General features: G+C 39.2%; 1 protein-coding gene and 1 long non-coding RNA gene across 2 annotated transcripts; both read right to left on the minus strand.

Moving 5' to 3' along the window:
- Positions 1-3,925: 3,925 nt before the first annotated feature.
- LOC145804162 (uncharacterized) lies at positions 3,926-6,169 on the minus strand. Its single transcript, XR_014345788.1, has 4 exons — positions 6,015-6,169; positions 5,094-5,247; positions 4,222-4,344; positions 3,926-4,080 (listed from the first exon to the last, which is right to left on the minus strand). It is a non-coding gene; the product is annotated as an uncharacterized LOC145804162 (long non-coding RNA).
- Positions 6,170-6,263: 94 nt separating this feature from the next.
- On the minus strand, positions 6,264-10,117 carry LOC145803610 (oxysterol-binding protein-related protein 2B-like). Its single transcript, XM_082896928.1, has 5 exons — positions 10,046-10,117; positions 9,137-9,199; positions 8,669-8,765; positions 7,484-7,929; positions 6,264-7,040 (listed from the first exon to the last, which is right to left on the minus strand). The coding sequence occupies exons 1-5, from the start codon at positions 10,115-10,117 to the stop codon at positions 6,996-6,998; spliced, it is 723 nt and encodes a 240-aa protein (XP_082753054.1). The 3' UTR covers positions 6,264-6,995.
- Positions 10,118-21,637: the final 11,520 nt, after the last annotated feature.

Below are 21,637 nucleotides of genomic sequence, written 5' to 3' on the forward strand. Positions count from 1 at the left end.
AAGAGTGTGTTTGAGATCCGCAGTTTTCTGGGATTAGCTGGGTATTACCGTCGGTTTGTGAAAGATTTCTCCAGGCTAGCTTCGCCGTTGACTAGACTGACTCGGAAGGGAGTCAAATTTGTATGGAGTGAGACTTGTGAAAAGTCGTTCCAAGAGCTGAAAGTTAGATTGACCACCACTCCAGTCTTGATTATTCCGAAGAGAGGGTTGGGTTATGCAGTCTATTATGATGCCTCACGAGAGGGTTTGGGTGGTGTGTTGATGCAAGGGGGGAAAGTGGTAGCTTATGGCTCACGTCAGTTGAAGATTCACGAGAAGAATTACCCTACGCATGACCTAGAGTTAGCAGCTGTGATCTTTGCCTTAAAAATTTGCAGGCATTACCTTTATGGTGAGAGATTCGAGGTGTTCTCGGATCATAAGAGTCTGAAATATCTGTTTACACAGAAAGACTTGAACTTGAGGCAGAGAAGGTGGATGGAGTTTATTGAGGATTACGACTTCGAGTTGCATTATCATCCGGGGAAGGCCAATGTTTTGGCCAATGCCCTTAGCAGGAAATCCATAGGTGATGTAGCTTGTATAGCCATCCGGGAATGGGAGATGTTGGGAGCACTTGGCGAGTTTGATTTGCTACTGGGCGAATCTGTTGAGGCTGCGGCCTTGTTTTCTGTTGTTACGCAGCCTACACTAGTGACTCGAGTGTTAGAGGCACAGAGAGGTGACCTTGAGGTAGAATCCCTCCGAGAGAAGATCTCAAATGGGAAGGTTGAGAAGGGTTTGACGGTGTATCCTGACCAGAGTGTGAGATACCGAGACCGTTTATTTGTGCCGGAGTCTTGCCGAGAGGAAGTACTCCGAGAGTTCCATCATTTGCGCCTTACGGTGCACCCGGGAGGCACTAAGATGTATCAGGATTTGGGTCGCCAGTTTTGGTGGCGCGGTATGAAGAGAGATGTGGCTGTTTTCGTATCGAAGTGCCTTACTTGCTAGTAAGTGAAGGCCAAGCATCAAAGGCCAGCGGGTTTGTTGCAACCCTTGCCTATTGCCGAGTGGAAGTGGGAGCATGTCACTATGGACTTCGTTGTTGGTCTTCCGAGGACTCAGCAGGGTAGTGATGCCATTTGGGTGGTTGTAGACCGGTTGACTAAGTCGGCGCACTTCATTCCTATGCGCGTGAGAGATTCGGTATATCATCTCGCCGACTTGTATATTCGGGACATAGTGAGATTGCACGGGGTCCCAGTGACGATTGTCTCAGATAGAGATCCTCGTTTTACTGCTAGGTTGTGGCAGAGTTTGCAGGGTGCCTTGGGCACTAAGTTGACCTTTAGTACGGCTTATCATCCTCAGACTGACGGGCAGTCCGAGCGTACTATTCAGATCCTTGAGGATATGCTTCGAGGTTGTGTCCTTGACTTTAGTGGGACGTGGGAGAGGCACTTGCCCTTGGTGGAGTTTGCCTACAACAACAGTTTTCAGTCTAGCATCGGTATGGCACCGTTTGAGGCCTTGTATGGCCGACCGTGTAGGTCTCCAATGTGTTGGGCCGAGGTGGGTGATGCACCTTTGTTGGGTCCGGAGTTGGTTAGGGAGACGACGGAGAAAGTTGAGCTTATCCGTAGGAGGCTTGTTACAGCCCAGAGTTGCCAAAAGAGTTATGCCGACCGTAGGAGGAGGCCTTTGGCGTTTGAGGTAGGTGATCATGTTTTCTTGAAAATATCACCTAGGCGGGGTTTGATGAGGTTCGGGAAGAGTGGGAAGTTATCCCCTCAGTTTATTGGTCCCTTTGAGATCCTTGAGAGGATTGGCGAGGTTGCTTATCGTTTAGCCTTACCGCCGCAGTTGTCCGGAGTGCATGACGTGTTTCATGTGAGCATGCTTCGGAAGTATGAGCCGGATCCATCCCACGTGTTAGATTGGACCGACTTGGAAGTAGATGAGGTTGCCTCATACGAGGAGAGACCGGTTCGGGTCTTGGATAGGCGGGATCAAGTCCTGCGTGGCAAGACCATCCCTTTGGTGAAGGTTTTGTGGAAACATCACGGAGTGGAGGAAGCCACTTGGGAACGTGAGTTGGAAGTCCGTGAGAAGTATCCGGACATGTTTATTGATGTGTAATTTTGTAATGAAATTCTGTAATATTGTTGAACTTTAAGAGCATTGTATATGTCTTAAGTTGTAAAACATTGTGAATGTTTTGGTTAATGGAAGTTTGTTTTTACATTACGTATGTTAAGTATATTCTGGAAATGCAAGCATGATATTAATGTTGCATGTATTAAGAAATGGTGAGAAACAGGTTGAAATTGATAGATTTCAAAAGAATGCATGTTGATAATGCAGGTTGTTATGAATAATGTGTTTTGCCTCTTGAAAAGAGATGGAATTGACCGGTAATGGGTTGGGTTGTTTAATATTATGTTGTAATATTGTTGAGAATGGAGAAAACCTGTTTTTGAAAAACTTGTGTTTAATTTCGGGGACGAAATTCTTTAAGGGGGGAGGTTATAGCGATCCCGGTTGTCCCTTTACTGTTCTGTTGTATTCCGGACTCGGTTCTATGAAGTTGGTTATTGTATCTATCTTGTTGTCGTCCTTTAATTCCACTTGATTGAGTTTTAGGATGTTTTGGGCAGGGTTGTTACAGGTTGGTTAGGCCTTGGTTTCAATTCCTTGTTGCCCAGTTTTTAGGCGGTCCGCTCGAGCGGGGATTGCACACCTCCAGTATTTCGTGTTCCTGCAAAACTTCTGCAGGTGTGATTTCTACGCTCGAGCGGATTTCTTTACGCTCGAGCGGTGGCGCTCAAGCGGGTTCGTTGACGCTCGAGCGGGTAGTACTTTCTGGGTATAAGTTCTAGGAGGGGAAAATCTACGCTCGAGCGGACTGGTTTTCGCGCTCGAGCGGATGTGCTCTATTCTTGTGTCTTGGCGCTCGAGCGGGTCCTTTTGCGCTCGAGCGGACCTAGTTTTTGTTCTTGATGCTCGAGCGTTGTGTTTTCTGCTCAAGCGGAAATGTCGTATATCAGTTGGCTGTGAGGCAGTTTTAAATCACTTTTTCTCATCCTTTCTCTCTCTTACCACTACTACAAAAACAGATAAAGATCACTTTTTTTGTGTGATGTATGTTATTTAATCACACCTTTTAAATTTTATTAAAGTGTGATCTTTGGGAGTGTGATTAAAAGTAGTCATTTTTAATCACACTTTTTAAGTGTGATTAAAAATATTTTGATCACATCTTTTAAGTGTGATTAAAAGTATTTAGATCACACCTTTTAAGTGTGATCTTTGGAAGTGTGATTAAAAAGGATCATTTTTAATCACACTTTTTAAGTGTGATTAATAACATTTCGATCACACCTTTTAAGTGTGATTAAAAATATTTAGATCACACCTTTTAAGTGTGATTAAAAATATTTTGATCACATCTTTTAAGTGTGATTAAAAGTATTTAAATCACACCTTTTAAGTGTGATCTTTGAAAGTGTGATTAAAAAGGATCATTTTTAATCACACTTTTTAAGTGTGATTAATAACATTTCGATCACACCTTTTAAGTGTGATTAAAAATATTTACATCACATCTTTTAAGTGTGATTAATAACATTCACTACTAAAAAAAATACTTTTTGCGACCGTCACATGCCGTCGCAAATAATAAAAATACAGTCGCAAAAGACTTTTAGCGACGGCCTATGTGACTACACATGGGGTTGCAAAAGACTTTTTGCGACAACTATTTTGCCGTCGCAAAAAAAAATAAAAAAATGAAAAAAACACTTTTAGCGACCATTGTTTTACTGTCGCAAATAATTATTTATTAAAAAAAATCATATATAGGTTTGCTACAACAAAAAAATCAATTACAAGCACCAAACCATTTTTTGTAAATGAAAAATAACAAAATTAACAAATTAATTAAATTTATAATAGACATTATCCTTTAATCATCTTTAAATACACTGTACTAAAAAATTCAAGTCTTCAAAAAAAAAAAGAAAAAAAGAAGAAGAGCAACATAATCTTTGGCTCCCAACATCAACCGCTCGATCATATCAACTATTCCCTCAACAAAATCTGCAAAAACATATATCAAACTTGACTTGAAAATTTAATGCACTTAAATGTGTTAGTTTAGCTTAAAATAATCAAAATAAAACTATGTCAATGACCTATCTCTATGGCAGATCAATGATTTGCAACAAGAGTTTCAATTACCTTAAGAGCAACTTCAAGCTTAACTATGGGGTCACTTAATTATGGCGTTCGGAATTATATAATAGTATTGTGGCGAGAGATTTCCCTAAGAACTCCACCATCACCACCACCTACAACCAAAACCTACATCAAGTAATTCAATTAAATTTAGCACAAATACCTGACAAACAGAATAATTATAGATTGCATAAACATGAAGAGCAGAAGATAGCTAGCTCTACCAACAATGTTTTCCTCAATCATTGGCAACTTAAATTACAAGTTCTCTTTCTACTTGTAAATATGATGAATTGAGGCTGAGAGTACATAGAAATATTATTTGTTCACAATTTAACAATGAGACAAAAACAAGGTGAGTCTTATATTCAATTCTAGAATTAAATGTCATACAATGCCTTCAATCTAATAGAAAGAGTAAATTTTGCACATAGAACTCAAATACTATTTTGTCTGAAATTCCTTGGGAAGAGTGTGCAACATAGTGATAATAAAAGAATGGTGCCACACAGCCTTGTCTCTAACGAAAGTCAAACCCTTAACCTCTCATACGTGAAAAGTAGGAAGATGTTGTTGGGTCAGAAGACTGTTTGGCACATATAAAATAATTACTTAGAATCAAGAAATTTTGGAAAGAGGGTGATGAGTTTTTTCACCCAATTTAGAGTAACACCCTATTTCTAGAAATTAATGCAAGAAATTAGTGAGGTAGAGATGACAAGTGATGTTGATGAGAAAGTGAAATGATGGTGAAATTGAAAAAAACATGAACGACCTAGTTTAGCATTAACTCTGAATGCAGTAATGCAAAGAGAAAACAGTGCTCTTGAAATAAATGGGCCGATAAATCCAAAAAATATGATTGGAATACTCACACTCTCCAAGGGACATCGAGGACATCATCTACAAATCCAAGCAAAATCATGAAGCAGATGGATGCCAAAGCCGCATTGTACTCAACAAGCCATTGCACATATTAATAATCAACAGTTCAGTCTATCACTAGTTAGAGCAAATAATGTTCCTCACCTAACAATGCAGAAGAAAGAGGGTTGTAATACCCAAAAAAATACAAAGAGAAGACACAATTAAGGAGGAAAAATAGAAGTACAACACTTGTTACAACTTACAACATATGACACAGAAGTGCATAACAAACTCACACATCCTTACAATAAAGTACAATTGACAAGGCCAAAAAGAAAAGATGGTCACCATATACAATAAGGTAAATTACAAAATCATTAAAACTGGTAGCTAATAATTTTTTTTTCCCGGAAGTATATTAAGAAAGCATCAAGAGGGGATGCCACCCAATTCCCAATTCATGGAAAGAAATCTGCCAAAATGGGGTTGCTTTCCAACCATCTCATTGTAATAGGTAATTTACTAAAGCAACTTCTATTTATATAATTTTCCTTATATATAATATGGATAATTTGAATGTTCAATCCACCAAAGTCCAAATTAAAAGAGGACGATCTCATCATAGTGGAATGCACATGATTCAGAATTTTTTTTTTTTAACTAGTGCTATGTACTCACTTTTATTTTTAAAAAGTTTGTAAAATTTTAATATATAGCATAGATTTAAATTTGTATAGTGTAACTCACACATAATAAATTCAATTCACATATGATGTTTTTCTGGGAAAATTGTCTGAGGTGTTTGGATTAAAGATTTGAGGAATGACATGCAAAAGGAAAGAAAATAGGAAGGATATCAATTCTCAAATCCTTAATCCAAACATAGTCCTAAAAGTGTTCTAAGTTGTGCCATAATGTGAAGAATGAACCTCTTAGCAGCATGTTTCAAGCCATGACAGAGAGTTGTGGGATAGGCTTCAGAGCCAAGCATCACTTTTATTTCTCACGAGCAGAAACTGTACATAATGGGGCTGCGATGGGCCAAACGACTAGTCTGATCATTCATTACACAATCATTTCGCAGGAGACCGTTTCCCTAGATGCATAACCCAATAGCACAAGAAAATGTTAAACACCAAAACATTTGAAAATATTCTTTTTTTTTATGTTGAAAACATATCTGAACCGAATTAATCATGCCAGTAAAAGAGCCATTAAAAAACTAGATCTCAAAGGTGTTCCACAAATAAACCTGTAAACAAGGAAAAACAAAACTACTTCCTACAAAAAAAAGACAGTGATAACTTATCATCAAATAAAAATATATATAAAAAAGGTGTCTGTTATATGCATAAATGAAAAAATAACAATTTGGCGGCTGTTGTACTAAGTAATAAAGATAGCTAGCTCAGTTTTTTCTCATAATGCTATAAATTCATTAGATTAATCAGTCTAGCATAATACTAAACAAACTTGTATTAATAGAACAGCAAAAAGTGGCTTCACTGTTAACTCATAAAGTGAACACTGCTACGTTGATAGGAAATGAATGAGCAATTTCTATATGCACAAACCTATCTCGCAGTCACTGATTTTAGATGCTGAAGTTCTTGACCTTCAACCATCCAGAATGGTTCATTTGAGAATGGTTCATTTGAGAGGACTGTTAAGGAGCCAATGGCTCACAGCCTCAGAAACATGTTTTATAATTTGAATGAAGAATCTAGTAATCTTTGTAATGAGGCGGATATAATCCTTCATCCCATTGAGGGGACCTCAGAACAGTTCAAACTACACTTCATTCTTGAGTGTGGACATTCTTAACTTTTTTAGATGAGCCTGTTCTTACTATAGGGGCACCACTATTGTACATTTGATCTTGTTGTCTCCAAGATTATAATTGAGAGCCATCAAAACAAACAAGATAACATCTCCCATGCAGATTTATGAAGTATCTGGTTAATTTAACATGCAGAAGGTAAGTAGCACAAATCCATTAATACATCTGTGATGGCTAAAGAGCGATAGAAATCAGATCATGTTTTTGGAATCTCAATGGAGTCCTAAAGATTAACAAGAAGAGGGAAAGAAAAAAAAAAACAGAAAAGAGAAGAAAACCAAATTCATATATCAAGAACAAAAAGGACTCTTCCAGGGCCCAGTGGGAAACACGATGGACTCATTCAATTTCCTCAGAATGTTTTAAAAATCTCTTATGCATATACATAATGGAATACATTAGTAATATTAAACCAATGCATAACCAAACTAACCCACTTCAAACGTCTAATAGAGGAAAAGACAATGCAATGAAATGAAACAAAAGACAATTTACAGACACTAGTATACACTACCCCCTAAGCAAAGACAATAAGAGGTAACGAACATATAATCATACCGCTTTTCCATGCTCATATGCACGATCCAACAGATAAGAATACTCCAAATCCTCAAAACACTTTTGTAAAGATGATATTGGCTCATTGAAGTACACAGGGAGACAAACTCGCGTTAGATCTTTTCCTACATTGTCTTTGATCATGGACCAAAGACTGACCCCTTTCTCCTTTTCAACCGGATCTGGAAGCTTCTTTCGCCTTTCAATTTGTGAATATGTGGAGCTAATAGCTTCCTTCTGAGCATTCAAATTTTTCCTATCATCAAATTGCTTTTCAGGTCCCATACACTTACTGATGTTATCTGTAACTCCAGCAACAGACCCACAACTAAGAGTTGTTTCAGAAAAATTCTCTATTGTGTCAAAATAGGAGGTATCATCTTCATCTGAGACGTCTTCAAGCTCTTGTTTCTCAATATCATCAGATGATTCAGTGGTGCTGCATTCTGAACCACAAAAAACAAGATGTTAAGAAAATTAGAACAAATGCTAGAAGAAATGAAACTAGACGCATTATATGGTTGTTTACAGATAAGAAAATGGACATGAACAACTTTGTAGGTAATTCATGACAATGACCAAAAAATATACATGTTTCATGTATATTTCTAAATTTCTTCAGTATATATTTTAGAATATACTTGTATTTATACACATACACACATACACTGCACATATACTCTATGCCATTGCTATGACAACTTTGTTCATGTTCCTCTGAACTAAAGTACGTCTAGCTTATTGTGGTTTTCCATGTCTTCAACTTATGCAAGTGACTAAGAATGGCACAATTTTATACCTTTGAATCTTCTCTAAAATATTTAAACCGGCTTATTTCTCTCCAAGGGCACTTCACATGGACCAAAAGTTGGCACAAAAGATTGATGTTGGCCTTGAATGTAGTGCACGAGAAATAAGGGGAAGGAGAGGCAGGGAGGCAGAAGTTCACAAATGATGAAGATGAAAGACCAAAGAGAATACAGAAAACCAGCTGCAAGATACATAGTTTAACCAAAATAATTATTATGTTACACCCCAATGAGATTGACAGGCTCAACCCACAAAATCTAAATTGGTAGCAAATCTAGAAGGACAATTGAATCCTTATTTAGAAATAAAGTTTAACTAGATAAAAGAAATTGTATTGCCTCAAGGCATAAGCAAGTGATAATATATCATGCGTACCACTATATTTTCCATGCCCTAGACAGGAAACTTCATGCTTTGTCAATTGGTATTCACAATCAGGAATCCCAGAGCCTTCAGCTTCTATATTAGCAGCCTGCATAAACAAAGGAAATATGACTACACTAACATTACAAATACCAAATAAATCACGCATTAGCATACCAAATAAACAAATCTTTAACTGTGATTTGGGTAATAATAAGCGTCACTGTGTTAAAAAGCATATTGGGAAAGAACATAGACGAGGAGATTGGTGTTAGGCAATAGCTCAAAGGTTAGAGTACTTGATAGGGCACCGAATTTAGAAGTAACCGGTATTTTAAAAAGACAAGCCTCTACATCACTGCAGAAAAGAATTCAATGTAGTTCCAAGGCCCAATAATCATCTCAACTTTCGACTTTCGATCCTCCCTCCTAACTCTAGGTCAAACAAAAATCAATCCAAACTGTCTAGCACATACAAACATATATCTCAATACTCCCCATCCTTGCACGTTTATCTACTGAGTTGATTTGACTATCCTTATACTAAAAAAGCAACACAAATGAAATACCAAACATAAAACCATCTTAGAAGATACAACACCAAAAGATACAGATCAATCAGGCCCAACAATGCATGCACTACCAATACCAAAAATTTGTCATCACTAGCAATGGAAGTCTTACAAACACATAAAAATTCAATTCATTCATTTACAAGTGATTAAGTAAGGCAAATGAATGCACAAATTCACAAGAACACGTTGATATACTCAGAGGATCACATTTGAAATTATTTCAATATTAACATTCTAGGTCAAACAAAAATCAATCCAATTTTGATTGCGTCATAAAGCTAATATCATCAAGTAAATTGCAGGATTCTGTATGGAAACAAGATGATGAAACCTACCCGAAGACTTCACATAAAAAGAATTCAGTCACCGGGAATTAGCCGAATATTTTCCAAAATTTCGAATCCCTCAAATTCCCTTTTCTCCTCTTCTTAATTCGTCTTAAAAACAAGATCAAAAGTGTAAAAGTCAAAAGCACAAAGTAATTTCTTAATTAACTCCTACACTCAAACCCAGAAAGTGGCAACCCTTTAGAAATCAATAGATTAATATATTTGGTCCCACACCCAACACACCACAAGTGACTCCGTAGTCAAGCAGGCAACAACCCATGTGCTCCATTTGACTATTGCACTTCTCTAGCACATACAGAGCACAGAACTAAGCACATTCAATTCAATTCCTCAACTAGGTAGACCCAAAAACAAGCCACCGTGAATCCTTTTTGACCCTTCACAGATATACATCCAAATCCCCAGTATATAATTGATAATACCAACTGTATAACTTACATTCAAAGCTATTCCACATAAGTTACGTCAGAGAGGAGGGTGAGTATGCTTGAATTCTTGTATGTGCAGTGGTAGTACACCAGACTCCCGCATATCATCCCTATCACCGCCTTTTCTCCTCCTCCTCATCCTCCTCCTCCGATGCTGCTGCTGCTACTCTTGCATATCATCCCTATCACTGCCTTTTCATTCTCACCGTCGATCGAGATCGATCGAGAGAGAGAGAGAGAGAGGGTAAGAAGAGATTAGGGTTTTTTGGTTGGGGGTACAGAACGGGAATGGAAAAAAAGGGGGGGAATGGAAAAAAAAAAAGGGGGGGGGGGAGACATAGCGGGAATGAAAAAAACAAAAAAATTTGGTTACAAATAAAATTTAAACAAAAAAAATGTGGTTTAACCCCTTTTTTTTTTGTGATGGGGTTGTCGTCGCCAAAAAAAATTATTTTTTGTTAAAATAATTTTTGTTTTTTTGTAGTTAATGAATTTTTTTTAAAAAAAAAATCATTTTTTTTTAGTTATTAAGATTTAAAATTTATTTGTTTTATTTTTATTTTAATGGAAAAAAATTATTATTATTTTTTATTTGGTAAAAGTAGAGGTAATATTTTGTGGTAGAGGAGAGGGAACGGCAGTAGTGGTGAAGGTGGTGGATAAGAGATGATGGTAGTGGTGGTGATGGCGAAGGAGATTAGTGGTGAAATTGTGGTAGCGGTAGAGTAGATGGAGTGGCAGGGGTGAAGGAGAGGTAATGGTAGTAGTAGTGGCAATAGTGGTAGTGGTGGTAGTGGAGTGGTGGCGATGGTAGTAGTAATGGTAGTCATAGAGGTGAAGTGGCGACCGTGGTAGTAGTGGTGGTAGTGAAATGACGTTTGCAGTAGTGGTGAAGGTGGTAGAGGAGATGGGTGGTGAGAGAGAGAGATAAGTGAGAGGCAGATAGAGGAGAGAGGGAAAGAGAGACAGAGTAGTGAGCGATAGATAGATGTGTGTGTGAGAGAGAGAGAGACAAATAGACAGACATAGAGAGAAGAGTGATGAGTGAGAGAGAGAAAGAAAAGAGAGAGAGGAAGATGAAAAAATAGGTGAAAAGATATATATATATATATAGAGAGAGAGAGAGAGAAAGTGCGAAAAGAGATAAATGAGAGAGAGACAGAAAGAGATGAGCGAGAGAGAAAAAAAAAGAGAGAGAAGAGAGATAGATAGAGAATATAGATGAAAGAGATGGAGAGAAGAGAGATGGACGAGAGACACAGAGAAAAAGAGAGAGACAGACAGAGAAGAGTGATGAGTGACAGAGAGAAAGAGAAGAGAGACAGAGACACAGAGAGAATGAGAGAGACAAACAGATAGAGAAGAGTGATGAGGGAGAAAGAGAGAGAGAAGAGAGACAAAGACACATAGAGAAAGGAAAAGACAGACAGAGGAGATGCAGTGACAGTGGTGGAAGAGAGGTAGTAGTAGTGGCAGTGGTGGTAGTGAAGTGGTGGCGATGGTGGTAGTAATGGTAATCGTAAAGGTGGAGTGGCAACAGTGGTAGTAGTGGTAGTAGTGGAATGGCATTTGCAGTAGTGGTAAATGTGGTAGAAGAGATGGATGGTGAGAGAGAGAGGGATGAGTGAGAGACAGATAGAAAAGAGAGATAGAGAGACATAGAGAGAAAGAGAGATAAAGAGAAGAGAGATGGACGAGAGACATAGAGAGAAAGAGAGACAGACAGACAGACAGAGAAGAGTGATGAGTGGGAAAGAGAAAGATAAGAGAATTTTTTTTATAGTTAATGAAATTTTTGTTTTTTTATTTTTCGTTTTCTTTTAGTTATTAAGGTTGAAAATTTATTTGTTTCATTTTTTTTAATGAATAAAAAATTATTATTATTATTTTTTCATTTTGAATAAAAAATGTTTTCCATTAAAATAAAGTTAATTTTTTTTCATCAATGAAAAATATTTTTCTGCGACCCATTTTTTTTTTGTTTGTTACTAAAAATCAGGAACTAATTTTTTGGGGTAGAGGATAGGGAGCGGCAGTAGTGGTGAAGGTGGTGGATAAGAGGTGATAGTGGTGGTGGTGGTGATAGCAAATGAGATTAGTGGTGAAGTTGTGGTAGTGGTAGAGGAGATAGAATAGCGGTGGTGGATGAGAGGTAATGGTAGTAGTAATGGTCGCAGCGGAGTGGTGGTGATGGTGGTAGTAATGATAGTCGTAGAGGCGGAGTGGCAAAATGATTGGTAATTAACAAAATGTTTAAAAAATTTAAAAATATAAAAAAGAGTAAGAAATGGCAAGTGGCGGCGGAAGACGGTAGTGAAAAGTAGTGACGGTGGGTGGTGGGTGATAGTGGCGGGTGGTGAGTGGTAGTGAGTGGGTGATAGTGGTGGTGGCGGTGGTGGCGGTGGTGGTGGCGGGTAGGTGGCGGGTGGTGGGTGGTAGCGAGTGGGTGCTGGTGGTGGTGGTGGCGGGTGGTGGTGGTAGGTGGGTGGCGGATGGGCGCTGGTGGCGGGTGGGTGGGTGACGATGGCCGGTGGTAGCGAGTGGGTGGTGGTGGTGGCGGGTAGGTGGCGAGTGGTAGTGGTGATGGATAGGTGACGATGGCGGGTGGTAGGTGGTAGCGAGTGGATGGTGGTGGTGGTGGTGGTAGTGGTGGTGGCAGGTGGGTGGTAAGTGGCTGGTGGTGGTGGATAGCTGGTGGTGGCAGGTGGTGGATGGTGGTGGTGGTGGCAAGTAGGTGGCGGGTGGTGGTGGCAGGCGATGGACGGTAGTGGCGGGTGGTGGGTGGCAAGTGGCTGGTGGTGGTGGGTAGCTGGTGGTGGATGGTGGTGGCAGGTGGGTGGTGAGTGGTGGTGGCAAGTAGGTGGCGGGTGGTGGTGGCAGGCGGTGGATGGTAGTGCCGGCTAGTGGCGGGTAGATGGCTGGTGATGGTGGGTGGTGGTGGTGGCGAGTGGCGAGTGGGTGGTGGTGGGTGGTGGGTGGCTGGTGGGTAGCGGTGGCGATAGACGGGTAGTGGTGGCGGCAGGCGAGTGGTGGGTGGTGAGTGGTGGTGGCAGGTGGTGGTGAGGGGTGGATGGTAGGTGGTGGTGGTGGCGGAAGACGGTGGTGGAAAATGGTGGCGGGTGGTTGCTAGTGTTGGGTGGTTAAAAAAAACTCAAAATAGAGGCGCGGATTTTGGAATTGTATATTTTATATAAAAATCAAATTGAAATATTTTATACAATCACACCTAGGGAGTGTGATTATATATATATATATATATAATTACACTTATTTAAAAATTGTGATTAAAAAGTAGTAATGTATATATAATCACATTTTAATTAAAATGTGTGATTAAAAAATATATATATAATCACACTTACTTTAAAAGTGTGATTAAAAAGTAGTAGTGTATATATAATCACACTTTAATTAGAAGGTGTGATTAAAAAATATATAAATAATCACACTTCAATTAGAATGTGTGGTTAAAAAATATATATATAATCACACTTATTTAAAAAGTGTGATTAAAAAGTAGTAGTGTATATATAATCACACTTTAATTAGAAGGTGTGATTAAAAAATATATAAATAATCACACTTTAATTAGAATGTGTGGTTAAAAAATATATATATAATCACACTTATTTAAAAAGTGTGATTCAAAAGTAGTAGTGCATATATAATCACACTTTAATTAGAAGGTGTGATTAAAAAATATATAAATAATCACACTTTAATTAGAATGTGTGATTAAAAAATATATATATAATCACACTTGTTTAAAAAGTGTGATTAAAAAGTAATAGTGTATATATAATCGCACTTTAATTAGAAAGTGTGATTAAAAAAATATATATATAATCACACTTAATTGAAAAGTGACATAAAAAATAAATACTATCACACTCAATCAAATTAAGTGTGATTAAAATATCAATCTAATTTTTTTTATCACACTTCCAATAAAAGTGAGATCTTTTTTTTATCAAAGTGTGATCTTTAACTATTTTTGTAGTAGTGTACTTTTCCGAAAAAGCCATTTGAGAGCCTCTCTCTCTAAAACCTTGCCTTCTCTCTAGGTATTGATCTAGTAGGAGTGACTTCCTCACCTTTGGCCTTTACAAAAAGGTTGTTGATCGTTGAGGGCTATCTTTTGATCCGAGAAATTCGTGGTTTGAAGCATTTTCGTTTTCTTCACCTTCTTGGTTGGGAGTCATCTTTTGAGGTAGGGATAACCTACTCCTCACTATGGGCTTTGTCTTTAAATTTTAGTATTTTGAGATGTTAAGGTTGGTTTGGTAACTTTGTGAAAGTTTGGGGATTTTGTGTAAATTTACAAAAGTTGGGGTCTTAACTATATAAAACCTAGATGCATGTTTGGCATGGAAAAGTGAAATAAATGTTAAAACATGACTAAAAATGGAACCTAAGGGTTGTAATGTTAATTATGGAAAATGTCCTAATTACATTGGTTAATTAATTCGCATAATTAATGATGAGAAATGAGGAATTGATTTGGAAAGGTATGGGATTAAAGGGTGTAGTTGGATTATTTATCGCTCACCTAGTTGAAATGTTGATTATATATCCATTGTTGCATTTATTTTCTATTTAGAAATAACTGCTTTGGGCTATCGGTGGAGGATAGTCTTGATTGTCGTAGACAATGCATGATGATTAGGCAAACTGAAACTAATCACTGGAATGTGTCATTGAATATGACGGTTGAAAGAATACATTAAATTTATGTATTGTGTGATGATGTGTATAATTATTGTTTATATGCATTGTGTCGTGTTGGAGGAGATAGGGGATGTACTCCACGGTTTAGGGGAATATAGAGGATGGACCTCTAAACCGGATGGTGTTGGGAGAAGATAAGGGATGGACTCCATAGATAGATCTCATATGCTTATCTAGTAATGTGTTAACACAGCTCATACGCTTGTCCTTGGAAGTGTGATAGTGCTCTTATGCATATCTATGGAAGTGATGATATAGCTTGTATGCTTATCTATTGATATGTGATATAGCTAGTATGCTTATCTATTATGAAATGGGAAAGTGTTTAATATGAGTTACTGTCTCATATAAGTTGTTTGGCCAGGTTCTGAGCCATGGTTATAAATTGAGAATTTAAAAGAATTGGAAAATGGATTGTAACATGGGCTTGTATGTCATGAAACTGTAAAGTGTTATAAGTGAAAGTATCAGTGTTGGCCATCTATCAACTGCTAATCTTTTAGTCATTGTTCATATTTGGTTTAGTGTATATCTACTGGGCTGTGGCTCACCCTATATGGGAACATCATTTTCAGGTACAGGTAGCATGCCACCTCCAAGGACATAGCTTGGGAGGCTTGAGGCTGATGGTCTTTTGTTGTCTTTTCCTCTTTTGATGTATTACATGTAAATTCAAGCCAAGGGCTTAAGGTGTAATTGAGCTAGTGCTCCCTTTTTGTATCCAGGTGTTAACTTGGAAAACTGTAAGCCCCTAGGGCATTCGTTTTTTTGTCATTAACATGTAATATTTTTTGTAATGAAACTCTGATGAATAGCAGAATGTGGGACTTTTATATATCGATGCATGTCTATATTGATGGGTTTATTGCTATTATTTTGAGGGTGTTACAGCATAACCGACTTAGCTTTCTTGATGCATATCGCGGTTACCATCAGATTGCTATGTATGAACCGGATCAGGAGGTCACGTCGTTTACAACACCCAGAGGACTATATTGCTACAAGGTCCTGCCCTTTGGCCTAAAAAATGCAGGGGCAACATTCCAATGGATGATCACCAAAATGTTTGAACCATTGTTAGGCAAAACAATAGAGGCTTACATAGATGATATGGTGGTTAAAGGCAAAGATGAGGGGACCATCTCAAGGACCTAGATGAGATGTTTCAAATTTTGAAGTCCCACAAGTTACGACTGAATGCATCTAAGTGCGCATTCGGCGTGGGGTCAGGCAAATTCTTAGGCTTTCTAGTGACCAACCGGGGTATAAAAACTGATCCCTCTTAGATCAAAGCCATCCAAGATCTTGAGAGGCCCAACATTGTCAAGGAGCTACAACATCTCACTGGCCTAGCAGCCACGCTAAATCGATTCATAAGTCGGTCGTCCGACAGGTGTTGACTGTTCTTCCAGGCACTGAAGGCCAAGTTTAAGTGGGATGATGAATGCGACCGTGCCCTGGAAAGCTTGAAAGACTACATGACCTCTCCTCCATTGTTAGTGACCCTGGTACCAGGAGAGGAGCTCTTTTTGTATTTGGTAGTTTTCCAGTATGCAGTTAGCGCAGTGTTGGTAAGAGCTGAGGGAATACAACACCTACTTATCTTTTATGTGAGTAAGACATTGCTGGGCACTAAAACAAGGTACCTACCGTTAGAAAAGCTGGCCTTAGCCTTGATGATGGCTTCAAGAAAATTGCCGCACTACTTCCATGCCCACATCATGATTGTCTTAACGGCCTTCCCTTTAAAAGCCTTGCATAAGAGGGTGGATTTTTCTGGATGAATTTTGAAGTAGGCAGTGGAGTTGGGGCAATTTGACATTAAGTTTCAACCAAGAACCTCAATAAAGGCCCAAGCTTTGGTAGACTTCGTAGCTAAGTTACTAGGCAGTCATCATGTTTGCCCGATCGACTTGACCGAGGCAACCGAAAAGAAATAAAAAAATGTCATAGGGATAGCGCAGCCCCCAGAACAGGACGCTTAACAGCATAACAAACCATTTAGCCTTGCAAAAAGAAAAAAAAGAACAGACTGTAGCACTAGCAGCAAGGACTCACCCCAAAGTAAGGTCCTGAGACAGCCAGACAGTGAGCATCAAGTTCTACCAATGGATAACATTTAGAAGAAGGCATCATCAACACCCCTGATCCCAAGACATCATCAAATCCTTCAATTTATTGGAAGTTGTTTGTCGGAGAGATATGGAAACTCTTCGTGGATGGAGCATCCAACAGGCAGGATGTAGGACTTGGCATAGTCCTCATCTCGCTAGATGGCCTAACAATTGAATAAGCATTCAATCTTGGCTTTCTAGCATCCAACAACGAGACGAAATATGAAGCGCTATTAGTAGGTTTGAAGTCAGCATTTCGTATAAAGGCCACCAAACTAATGGTATACAGTGACTCCCAACTAATAGTCAACCAAATTTCGGGTGACTATGAGGCAAAGGATGATAGAATGGCTAAGTACCAAGAGTTAGTCAGAAAGGAGATCATGAAGTTCGAAGTAGTTCGAATAGAGCATCGGTCAAGAGGAAAATAGTAAAGAAGATGAGCTGGCCGATTTTGCGTCAATAGCAAATACATCTACCCCACACCCATTATTGATTGATTTCCTACCTAGACCAAGTATTGAAGAGCCTGAAGCAGCCGAAGCATGTTGCGTCGAACTAGGCCCTTCCTGTATGGATCCCATCATAGTGTTTTTAAAAGATGGCATCTTACCAAAAGAAAAGAAAGAAGCCAACAAAATTAGAGGAAAGTCGCAGAGATTTTGGCTCTCCCCCTCACTAGCATTGTACAAAAAATCCTTCACAAGACCTTACTTGAAGTGTGTTCGTCCGAGTAAGATTGAGGCATTTTTTTTTCAAAATACACGAAGGCGTTTGTAGAAGCCATCAAGGGGGAAGATCGCTGGCCTGCCGAGCAATTTCACAAGGGTTTGGTGGCCATACATGCAAGCAGATGCGGAGAAGTGTGAGAAATGTCAGAAGTTTGCATATCAAATACATCAACCAGCCAGAGAACTCCTACATTTGACCAACCCTTGGCCCTTTGCAATGTGGGGCTTGTACATAGTGAGACCACTCCCAACTGCGCCAGCCAGCAGGAAGTTCTTTCTCACGGTAACAGACTATTTCACAAAGTGGGTAGAGGCAGAAGCACTCGCATCCGTAAAAGAAAAAGACGTCAAAAAATTCGTCTGGTAGAACATCATAACTGGGTTCGGCATCCCCAAGATCTTCAGGGGTTTTTGCGAAGAATACAAGATAGAATTCTATAACTCTACGCCAGCATACCCTCAAGCCAATGGCCAGGCTGAGGCTTCCAACAAAGTAGTCCTAGATGGCCTGAAAAAGAAGTTGGAAAAAGCAAAAGGCAAATACGCTGAAGAACTTCCCCACGTTTTATGGGCTTACCGGAATACACCTCGGTGGTCAACTAGCGAAACACCTTTTTCTTTAGCCTACGACATGGAGGCAGTAATCCCACTAGAAGTTGGCCTCCCCACTATCAGAAACGAAAATTTTGATCCAGACTTGAATGTAGAGACCATATCCCTGGAACTCGACTTGGCAGAAGAAAGAAGAGAAACGGGTATTGGTGCATATTGCCTCATATCAACAGGAATTGTCCAGGAAATACAACAAAGCAATTCAAGATTGGAGATTGGGTACTGCGCAAAGTAATGGGAAATACTTTGGTGCCTGGAGATGCCAAATTAAGACCTAATTGGGAGGGACCATACAGAGTGGTCGGTATGACTGGTAAAGGGGCATATCACCTAGAAGAGGCGGATGGCAAAGCTATTCCACGGCCATGGAACCCGGCCAATCTCAAAATATTCTATTTTTAGCTCTTTCTTAAAACACTTGTAGTTTTTCTTTTTCAATAAAACAAGTAGGCATTTTTTCGATAGAAATTCTTTGTATAAATTGAATGTTTGTATAAATTGTTCGTACACATAGCCCGACTGGGGGGCACCTCAAAAAGTTGGCAGATTTGACCAAACATTTAGTTCTTTAGTCGAGATAAGGATCTAGGCTCAAGAAGGTTGGCAGGTTTGACCAATAAATTTTTCTTCCTTAGCCGAGATAAGGATCTAGGCTCAAGAAAGTTGGCAGGTTTGACCAACATTTAGTTCTTCAGCCGAGATAAGGATCTAGGCTCAAGAAGGTTGGCAAGTTTAACAAACAAATTTTTCTTCCTTAGTCAAGATAAGGATCTAGGCTTAGGAAAGTTGGCAAGTTTGACCAACATTTAGTTCTTCAGCCAAGATAAGGATCTAGGCTCAAAAAGGTTGGCAGGTTTGACTAATAAATTTTTTTCCTCCTTAGCCGAGATAAGGATCTAGGCTTAGGAAAGTTGGTAGGTTTGACCAACATTTAGTTCTTCAGCTGAGATAAGGATCTAGGCTCAAGAAGGTTGGTAGGTTTGACTAACAAATTTTTCTTCCTTAGCCGAGCTAAGGATCTAGGCTTAGAAAAGTTGGTAAGTTTGACCAACATTTAGTTCTTTAGTTAAGATAAGCATCTAGACTCAAGAAGGTTGGCTGGTTTAACCAACACTTTTTTTCTTCCTTAAGCCGAAATAAGGATCTAGGCTCAGGAAAGTTGGCAGGTTTGACCAACACTTAGTTCGTTCTTTAGCTGAGATAAGGATCAAGGCACACATCTCGGTTAAAAAGGTTTTGCAATGTCCCAAGTGGTTTTCAGCCGAGATAACTATCCTGGCCGGAAAATGGGGCATTATAAGGAATGACTGAGCATCCTAAGCTGGTTGGGCAAGCAGTAAAACTGATACACTACAAAGAAGAAAGAGTGATTTAACCGAATAAGAAGACGTTCACAAAGAAATGTTTCTTTCATTTATCAGAAATTGAGTACAAAAGGTAAGGCGTGTAGCCTGGTTACATTTCATCAAAACAAAAGGAAAAAGCACAACAAAAATAGGTTTTTGGTCAAGCAAATAAATCATCAAGGTCAATGTCCAGGTCAACTCGGACCTCGCCACTAGGTAGGCCGGTCTGAGCAACTGCCTCTTGGGATGGTTCGGTCAAAGGCTCCATATCAACCGTGCTAGGTAGAGAAGGCTGATGACTAAAATTAGTGCTAGTAGATGGAGCATTTACTATAGCGATCCCGGTTTTCCCTTTTCTTTAACTGTTGTATCCGGACTTAGGTTTCGCGGAGTTGGTTGTCGTGTATATCTTGTTTACATCCTTTACTCCTTGCATTCGAGTCTTGGGTTGTGTTAGGCGAGTTTGTTACAGGTTGGTTGGATTTAGAAACCAAGAGTAGTTGCCCAGATTTTGGCCTTCACGCTCGAGCGGGGATTTTGACTCTCGAGCGGGCCCTTCGTTGTCGTCTGTCCGCTCGAGCGGGGTTTTCGACGCTCGAGTGTAGTTTTCCATCTTCCAGTATCTCCTCTACAGTGTTGTGTGCTCGAGCGGGAGTTTTGACGCTCGAGCGGGATGTTGTGTGACGCTCGAGCGAGGAGGGTTGACGCTCGAGCGGAGACCTGGTTCTGTAAAAGTTCTGGGAGTGTGTATCCGCCGCTCGAGCGGGATTGTTGACGCTCGAGCGGGAGTCTGTGAGTGACGCTCGAGCGGGGGTTTGGACGCTCGAGCGGGGCGACTTTTATATAAAGCCGAGATCCGACCTTTTTGTTCACTTTTCAACATCCTTTCTCTCTCCTACTTTTCCAAAAAGGTATTTTGAGAACTCCCCTCACTAAAACCCTAACTTCTCTCTTAGGATTGATCCAGTAGGAGTTGTTTTCTCACCTTGGGCCTTTACAAAAGTTGTGTTGATCGTCGAGGGCTATCTTTTAATCTGAAAATTTCGGGATTTGGAGCATTTCCGTTTCTTCATCTTCTTCGTTGAGCCCCATCATTCGAGGTAGGGATAACCTACTCCATCTTATGAGCTTTGTCTTTGAATTTTAGCATTTTGATATGTTGGGGGTTGTTGGGTAATTTTGAGAAAGTTTGGGCCTTTGTGTAATTTTACAAAAGTCGGGGTTTTAAATATATAAACCTATATGCATGTTAGGCATTGAGAAATGAGATTAATGTTGGTACATTGATGGAAATGGAACCTTAGGGTTGTTTTGTGAATTATGGTAATTTGCCCTAATTGGTTTAAATTAATTAATGCATATAATTAATTGAAGAAAACGAGGAATTGAATTGAAAATGTTGAAATTGGGAATGTATGGGATTAAAGAGTGTAGACGAATATTTTATTGCTCATCTAGTTGAAATGTTGATATATTATCCATTTGTGCATTTATTTCCTGCTTAGAAATAATTGCTTTGGGCTACCGGTGGAGGGTAGTGTTGATTGTTGTAGACAATGCATGATGATTAGGCAAACTAAAACTAATCAATCGGATGTGTCATAGAGTATGACGGTTGATAGAATACATTAACTTTATGTATTGAGTGATTGTGTATATGACCAATGTGTTTATATGCATTATGTGTAGACGGTTGGTAGAATACATTAACTTTATGTATTGATTGATTGCGTATGTGATTCAGTGTTTACATGCGTTATATTGTGTATAGAACCTTTGTGTTTATATGCATTGTGTAGAGGAGGAGATGGGGGATGTACTCCTCAGTTTAGGGGAAGATGGGGGATGTACCTCTAAACCGGATAGGATTGGGAGGAGATGGGGGATGAACTCCGTAGATACAGCTCATATGCTTGTCTAGTGAAGTGTAGATACAGCTCATATGCTTGTCTAGTGAAGTGTGGATACAACTAATATGCTTATCTGTTGATGTGTGATATGCTTATCTGTTGGAATGTTGATATAGCTCATATGCTTATCTGTTGTAGTAGTGATATAGCTCATATGCTTATCTATTGAAAAGTCTGTTTGATTTGA

This window comes from Camellia sinensis, chromosome 12, assembly GCF_055761805.1.
Source record: "Camellia sinensis isolate YWXY chromosome 12, ASM5576180v1, whole genome shotgun sequence".
NCBI classification, from domain to species: Eukaryota; Viridiplantae; Streptophyta; class Magnoliopsida; order Ericales; family Theaceae; genus Camellia; species Camellia sinensis.